The sequence below is a fragment of the Colobus angolensis genome, unplaced genomic scaffold (genome assembly GCF_000951035.1).
Source record: "Colobus angolensis palliatus isolate OR3802 unplaced genomic scaffold, Cang.pa_1.0 Scaffold4, whole genome shotgun sequence".
Lineage (NCBI taxonomy): Eukaryota > Metazoa > Chordata > Mammalia > Primates > Cercopithecidae > Colobus > Colobus angolensis.
In genome coordinates this window covers 1,354,962-1,363,567 of record NW_012117376.1, presented here as the reverse complement: position 1 = coordinate 1,363,567, position 8,606 = coordinate 1,354,962, and the positions used below count along the sequence as shown (strand labels likewise).

Here is an 8,606-nt window from a genome sequence, read left to right as displayed (position 1 = left end):
TTTTGAGATGGAGTCTTGCTCTTGTCCCCCAGCCTGGAGTGCAGTGGCACGATCTTGGCTCACTGCAACCTCTGCCTCCCAGGTTCAAGCAATTCTCCCACCTAGGCCTCCTGGGACTACAGGTATGCACCACCATGCTTGGATGATTTTTTATTTTTAATAGAGATGGGGTTTCACTATATCAGCCAGGCTGGTCACGAATTCCTGACCTCATGTGATCTGCCCACCTCAGCCTTCATGACTACATCTTCCAAGCCTCAGACATAAAACAGCAGGAGCAATACCTACTCCTTAGGGTTGCTGTGAAGATTATGGACATGAAAGTGCCTTATCAATAATAAAGCACTCAACAAATGTTAGAGGTTACAACGATATAATCAACTCTGATACCAGGGGCTTAACTGTCATTGCTTACCCAGCATGTACCAGCATGTATGAGATAAACCTCCAGGCTTCCTCCCTCTTCTCAGGACTGTAGATAAAGGGACTCTCCAAGATGCCTGTGTCCAAGGTGATCCACTGTTTCTGAGGCTTCCACACAGCATAGTAAATAAACACTGCCAGCTGACGGAGGGAGCAGACATGAGTGTTAACCACACCATCTCCAGAGAGGGGCCCCATTCAGGCCCATGGGCAGTAACTGTTTCAGATGATTCAGCTCTCAAGTGGGCCACACCATAGAGCCAGAAGATGACATGAAATACACTTCTTCACCATCCCCCGCTGTGATGGTTTCCACCATACCCCACTTCCTCCGATGGTTGGGAGCAGTGCTAGCTCACATTGTAAGGAAGACTTTCTGAACCCCTTTGGCCGGCTCTTGGACCCCCTGCTCTCTGGCACTACGTTCTCTACTACCCTCTCACTCTTAAATACCCACTGCCCTCATCGTCACACCAACTGATCTTTCATTGACAACTTCCTATGAAAGTAGGTCAATGCTGGCTTCCGAATAACAGAGCAGGGAAAGGGAAAAATAGTCACTTGCAAGGGGAGAGACCTGGCAAACCCTCCCTTAACCAAGGGATGGAGGTGAATGTCCCAGTGAGGCCATGTGATGTCCTCAACTTTCTGAGGCTATGTGATGGGAAGGGCCCTTCACCTCCCTGGTATTCTTCTCCCAAACTCATAACTCCAGTTAAATCACGAGAAAAGCATCAGTCAAACCCCGGCTAGGGGACATTCTACAGGATCCCTAGCCAGTCCCCCTCAAGACTATCAGAGTCATGAAAAACAGACTGAGAAGCTGCCATACATAGATCAGAGGAGCCTAGGAGACATGACAGCTAAATGCAGTGGGTACCAGAGGAACAGAAAGAGGCCATTAATGGAGAAACTGGTAAAAATCCAGATAAATCTGGAGTTTAGTTACGAATATGCCAATGGCACTTTCTTAGTTTTGACAAATGTACTATAGGGCCAGGCGCAGTGGCTCATGCCTATAATCCCAGCCCTTTGGGAGGCTGAGGCAGGCGGATCATCTGAGGTCAGGAGTTCAAGAACAGCCTGGCCAACATGGCGAAACCACGTCTCTACTAAAAATACAAAAAAAAAAAAACTAGCCAGGCGTGGTGATGCACACCTGTAATCACAGCTACTTGGGAGGCTGAGTCAGGAGAATCACTTGACCCTGAGAGGCGGAGGTTGCAGTGAGCTGAGATCACGCCACTGGCACTCCAGCCTGGGTGACAGAGCAACTCCGTCTCAAATTAAAAAAAAAAAACATATATATATATATACACACACACACACACACACACACACACACTATGGAAATGTAATGTACTATATACAGTGATTATCCTGGGTTTGAAAAAAAAGAAAAACAATGCAATGTACTATGGAAATGTAGGATATAAACAATGGGAGAAACTGGGTGAGGAGCATATAGGAACTTTCTATTTTATCTAAAAGTTTATTTGAAAATTTTTAATTTAAAAATTGGTCTTTCTGTGAGAGGCAGGTGTCTCAGCACCTGATCCATGAGCCTCCTATGGCAAACCACCCTCCTCCATAGCACTCACTATCTAGGCAATTGTGATTTGTACCACGAGAGCTTATCTCATTCTTCCCCATTCACCTGGAAAAGACACACACACAGCTGATTGGAACACAAGACAACTCATAGGCCGGAAGGATAACAGGAGGGAGAAGCAGAAAAAGCAGATACAGATGCCTCAGATCCGAAGACTTCCTGGTTGCAAGCAGTCTCACAATAAAATCCTGTGAAAAAAATTAGAACTGTGCCCTTTCAACAGAAACAGACTTGACCACAGCATCTCCTGGGATGCTTACAGCTTAGCCTTACCTTTATCTGAGCCATAAGAGGCTTGGTCCCTGCAATGGTTAATTTTATGTGTCAACTTAGCTAGGCTATGCTACCCAGACATTTGCTTAAACATTATCCTACGTGTTTTTGTAAGGGTACGGTTTACACTAATATTTCAATCAGTAGTCTTTGAGTAAAGCCGATTTCCCACCATACTATGGGTGAGCCTTGTCTAGTCAGTTGAAGGCCTTGCTAGAGAAAAGACTGTCCTCTGTTAGGGAAGGGAATTCTGCCAGCAGAACTCTACCTTTGGACTTGAACGGCAAGTCCTCCCTGGGCCTTCAGCCTGCCAGCCTTCCCTGAAGATTTTGAACCTGCCAAGTCTCCATAATCATTTGAGCTAATTCCTTAAAATAAATATTAATCTCTCTTCCCCCAGGACACACACACCTACTGATTCTGTTTTTCTGAAGAACTCTTGACGAATACAGTTTGTGAAAAGGAAGCTGAGGGATCAGTACATCAGTAGGAACTAAAAGGGTTACATTAGGAACTGCCTAATGCCCCTGAAGTCACACTCCACAGGCAGCCACGGTTGGCCAATTCCTTTATAGGACATCAAGTGTGGGGGAAAAAACTAGGTGCCACGAGGTTCAGGGGAGCCTCATCCTGGCCCAGGGACTATGATGTGACCTTGGGAAAGTCATCCCACCTCTCTGAGCCTTGCAGTCTTTTCTGGAAAACAAGAGGACTGACTAGATCAGAGCCTGAAAACACATCACATACTGCCTGAAGTAGACATTGATAAAGGATCTCGGTTTTTACCTACTGAAATTCAGAAGCATTCTATAATAGTTCTAAACCTGGGGTCCCAGAAAGGGCTTACCGACCAGTCTCAGTCGGTTCATGAGAGAAAGCCTACGGGCAACCCCAGGATGATTTGGTTCCTAAAGCCCTCACGGCTAAAATGAAAGGAAGCCACTGAAACTGCAGCCGCAGCTGGGCAGCTTTGTCTAACAAAGGAAACTCCACCTGGGTTTGCAGTGACCGTGAGTATAGGGAAAGCCTCAAAGGCAGCTGTGGGGAGGGCGGAGGCAGAGGTGAGGTGTGTGCTGTCCCCATCCCCGCCGAGCTCTCTCACACGTTCCCAGTCTCTTCTCTACATCTAGATCTGACCCCTAGTTTGTTTGAACTCCCCTGTACCACTTACCCCATTGCCCACCCCGCTCCCCATTCACCTCAGCCAGACTGATGGAGATGATGAACACAGGGGGCGGGAAGCAGTTAGCTCTCTCCAAGTATGTTCCTCGGGCCTTTTCGGGCAGCATCCATTTTGAGACGATCCTGTGGACCTTTCTACTCTTGGCACGATCTTTACCTCCCCCATCCTCTCTCATTTTCTCCTCTTCTTCCAGCTCTTCCTTCATCTCTCTCCCCATATTCAGATTCATGCTCTCCATCTCCAGATCATGAACAGCAGCCATTGTCCTGGGTTCTCCCTCCACCCCAGAAGGACATGAATCCCAGGGAACACCAGGTGGCCCTAGGTCCTCAGGCTGCGGCTCTTCCCTGGGCTGTCTGGTGCAACCACTGCTTTCCAAGGCCTTTCCTGTATGTAAAGAGAAGACAGCTGAAGATGATCAAAATGATCTAAACCTCCTAAATGGCCCAAAATAAAGTTTTCTCTGTAATTGTTTTAAAAAGCATGAGCCAAAGAGCCAGATAACTGAGATTAAAACACAGCTCTACCACGTATCAGCTGTCAGTTAACATCAGGTAAATCACTTAATTAAATTCTCCAAGTCTCAAATTACATATTTCTTAAATTGTGGTGAAATACACATAACATAAAATGTACCACTGTTGTCATTTCATTTTTTTTTTTTTTTTTTTGAGTCATTTTGCTCTTTGAGTCATTTTGCTCTTTGGCCCAGGCTGGAGTGCAATGGCAGGATCTCAGTTCACTGCCACCTCCGCCTACTGGGTTCAAGCAATTCTTCAGCTTCACCCTCCCTGACTAATTTTTGTATTTTCAGTAGAAACAGGATTTCACAATGTTGGCCAGGCTGGTCTTGAACTCCTGACCTGAAGTGATCCACTCGCCTCAGCCTCCCAAAGTTCTGGGATTACAGGCATGAGCCACTACACCCGGTCTAGAATGTCTTTTTCTATGGCTGAATGCTGTTGCGTTGTAGAGACATGCCACATTTTGTTTATCCACTCATCTGTTTATGGACATTTGGGTTGTTTCCACCTTTTGGCTATTGTGAATGAACATCACTGTACAAGTTTTCTTTCTTTTTTTTTTGAGACGGAGTCTAGCTCTGTTACCCAGGCTGGAGTGCAGTGGCGCCATCTCAGTTCACCACGAGCTCCGCCTCCCGGGTTCACGCCATTCTCCTGCCTCAGCCTCCTGAGTAGCTGGGACTACAGGCACCCGCCACCATGCGCGGCTGATTTTTTTCTTTTTCTTTTTTTTTTTTTTTTTTTTGTATTTTTAGTAGAGACGGAGTTTCACCACGTTAGCCAGGATGGTTTCCATCTCCTAACCTCGTGATCCGCCTATCTCGGCCTCCCAGAGTGCTGGGACTACAGGCGTGAGCCACCGCGCCCGGCACAAGTTTTCTTTAAACATCTGTTTCCAGTTTGAGGGGGAGCATATATCTATGAGTGGAATTGCTGGGTCATATGGTAATTAATTCTATGTTTAACTTATTGGGAAACCCTCAGATTCCATTTTAAACTGGGAATAATGATAGCACTTGCCTCATAACATTGCTGAGAAGCTTACTTGAGATAATGCAATAAAGCACTTAGAACAGTATCTGGGCAGTATCTGGGCCAGGCATGGTGGCTTAGCCTGTGATCCCATCACCTGAGCTCAGGAGTTTCAGACTAGCCTGGCCAACATGGTGAAACCCTGTCTCTACTAAAAATACAAAAACGAGCTGGGCATAGTGGCACGTGCCTGTACTTCCAACTATTTGGGAGGCTGAAGCAGGAGAATAACTTGAACCTGGGAGGCGGAGGTTACAGTGAGCCAAATTCACACCACTGCACTCTAGACTGGGCCACGGTGTAAGACTCTGTCTCGAAAAAAAAAAAAGAACAGTATCTGGCACGTAGTAAACACCCTATAATTATTAGTTGTTATTGGCTATAGATGGATGAATGAGTTTTAGATGGATGGATGGATAGATGGAAGGGATGGAGCTGAGCCTGGGGCCTGTTTTCACACTGCCTGTTACTGGGAATCAGATCAAACTCAATTGATTTTCAAATGAAACTCATTAGGCAACTTTTCACATTAGAATAGGTTATATTCAATAAATTGAGGAAGAGCCATCTTATTTTTCTTTTCCCCAGCAACTTTTCTGAAAATAAAGGCTTTTGCTCTCCCCTGCACTTTTCACCCACCCACTCACCTGCCTCCCAGAGTCAGACATTCAGTCCATAGATATAACTCTTTTATTAATTGCCCTTGAAGACTGATGATTTTTTTTCTAGTTTTTGCCACATCTCATAGTTGACAAAACTACAATGTGGATTTAAGATCAGCAGCTTTTAACCACAAATATTGAAGCATTTAAACAATAAGTTCAATTAGAGACAGTTCACATTGTACAAATCAGCCTTATTGTAAATCTAAATATCATACATAATCATTTTATGAGGAAATACAATTCCACATTGTTAACAATACAACTGTATAAAAGGAGCTACAAAAATAAGGATTACATTTACCCTTATCTTGGGATTTCAACAGTTCCAGAAATGTTACAACTTCAGGACCACCATTTTAGGCATGTTAGTGCCTAAACATATTTGCCGTGCTGCAAAGATAGTTGACACAATCGGTTTAGCCAAAACTCATTGCATGACTGCTTTCTGCCTTGCCTCATGCTGTAAAGTAGACATGTAGTTCTAGCTACTTTAGGCTCTAGCACCAAATGAGCACATTGGTAGCAATTAGAAACATTTGGGGTTTTTTTATTTAACTTTTTTGAGACAAGGTCTCTCTGTCACCCAGGCTGTACTGCAGTGGCAGGATCACGGCTCATTGCAGCCTCTACCTCCCAGGCTCAAGTGAGCCTCCTACCTCAGCCTCCCAAGTAACTGGGACCGCAAGCACACACGCCACCACACCCAGCTATTTTTTTCTATTTTGTTGAGATGGGATCTTCCTGTGTTACCCAGGTTAGTCTCAAACTCCTGGGCTCAAGTGATCCTCCCACCTCAGCCTCCCAAAGTGCTGGGATTACAAGTGTGACCCACTGCACCCAGCCAACATTTTGGTTTTACCTCTCTTTTCAGTCAATTACTATCATCCTCCAACTTCCACACCTGTCCACCCTGTTTCCTGAGAACAGGGGCCTCTCTCTGATTTATCTTATCTCCAATACCTGGTGCTATAATGCTCACAGGTGCTCCTTCCAGTCTCTGACATTTCCCTATCTCTCCTACTCACATTTATCTTCTGCCCCACTCCTGAATTTCTGAGGAAATATTACCTATCATATTGGTAACAATGAAAAAGACTTAGGCCAGGCACGGTGGCTCATACCTGTGATACCAGCACTTTGGGAGGCTGAGGTTGGTGGATCACCCGAGGTCAGGAGTTCAAGACCAGCCTGGCCAATATGGTGAAACCCGTCTCCATTAAAAATACAAAAATTAGCTGGGCATGGGGGCAAGCATCTGTAATCCCAGCTACTTATGAGGCTGAGGCAGGAGAATTACTTGAAACCAGGAGGCGGAGGGTTCAGTGAGCTGAGATCGTGCCATTGCACTCAACCCTGGGTGACAGGAGTGAAATTCCACCTCAAAAAAAAGAAAAAAAACCAAAAAGACTGATAATATCCCATATTTATGAGGTGTGTGGCAATGGGTGCAATGTATGAGGTATAAATTAATGCAGCCTTTTGGAAGGCAATTGGCCAATGTGTATGAACTATTAAAAGCATATACCTTTCAACAGAACCATCCAACTTCTACAAATCCACCCTTCAAAGGTATTTGAGCACATACACAAAGGTATATGACAAGGCTATTCATGCAAAACTATTCATAGCAGTGAAGAATTATAAACAACCTAGATGGACTTCAGTGGGGTTGCTGTATTTTCTGACAGTTCTAATTCTTGGGCAGCTCTTTCTTACGCTGCCGGAATCTATTCACCAGCTCCTGTGTCCAAGGTTTCCCTCCCCGGGGCCTCACAAAGCAAATCTAATCGAAGGTCATATTGTCATTAATTTTGTTCTTCCTTGGGCGTGGCCTGTATATAAACTCCATGGACTCTATAGGTCAAACTTGGGATACAGCGTCTAGAAACACACTTCAGATTACCAGAATTTTTGGAAGCCCAATTGAATGGAGCAGGAGTCTCAAAACAAAACAAGGATTATAACACATTCTAGTCTCAAATAAATATTCAAACATCATCAGCTGTCCATTCTTTTACTTGGCACTTGAGTACTCATTTATTGGGTGTCATTTACTGGGTGGAGATTTACTGCGCTGACTCTGCTTTCTTACTCACTAAGCAAACCTCCTACCTCTTATCTGCAGCAAGTTGCTGCCCACTCTTTTTTGAAAGGCCTCACATACACAGATCAAAACTGGGTGGCACTGCTGTGAAAAGTTCTCATCCTACAGGTAGGGAACAACCAGGTAGATTGTTAGAACGTCTCTAGCCTTCTGGTTAAAAATGGAAATGTTCCTTATGCACGCCAAGAACCAAAACCCTTTCACGGGTTCTGAGAATTGGGGAGGGGGAAAAAAAGAACCAAAACCCTTTCCTTCGTGGTTGCCAAGTATTCTTTTTTTAAACAAAAAAAGTTTTTAACTTTATTACTATTATTATCATTATTTTGAGATGGTGGCCTCCCCATGTTGTCCAACTGGTCTCAAACCCTTGAATTCAAGGGATCCTCCCTGCTTGACCTCGCAAAGCATTGAGATTACAGGTGTGAGAGAGCCTGTAATCCACAAGTATTCTCAAGAGGAAACATAGAACGATCCCACCTGGTCACAAGTACTCTTAAAAGGAAACACAGGGCCAGGTGCGGTGGCTCAGGCCTATAATCCCAGCACTTTGGGAGGCCAAGGCAGGTGGATCACAAGGCCAGGAGATCGAGACCATCCTGGCTAACACACTGAAACCCCCGTCTCTATTAAAAATACAAAAAATTAGCCAGGCTGTTGGCGGGCGCCTGTAGTCCCAGCTACTCGGGAGGCTGAGGCAGAAGAATGGCGTGAACCCAGGTGGCAGAGCTTGCAGTGAGCGGAGATTGCGCCACTGCACTCCAGCCTAGGCGACAGAGCGAGACTCCATCTC

At 45.1% G+C, this 8,606-nt stretch overlaps 1 protein-coding gene across 3 annotated transcripts in view; it reads right to left on the bottom strand.

Moving 5' to 3' along the window:
• Positions 1-8,606, bottom strand: part of RHBDL2 (rhomboid, veinlet-like 2 (Drosophila)) — a 63,900-nt gene that overhangs the window by 29,220 nt on the left and 26,074 nt on the right. For 2 of the 3 annotated variants that reach the window (XM_011955270.1, XM_011955268.1), the window contains exons 2-3: positions 3,508-3,878; positions 416-564 (exon numbers count right to left, since the gene is read on the bottom strand). In XM_011955270.1, coding sequence (XP_011810660.1) covers positions 416-564; positions 3,508-3,753 — 395 coding nt within the window. In that variant the 5' untranslated portion in view covers positions 3,754-3,878. Of the gene's footprint in view, positions 1-415; positions 565-3,507; positions 3,885-8,606 lie in introns of all 3 variants that reach the window. The other variant, XM_011955269.1, reaches the window with a different exon arrangement.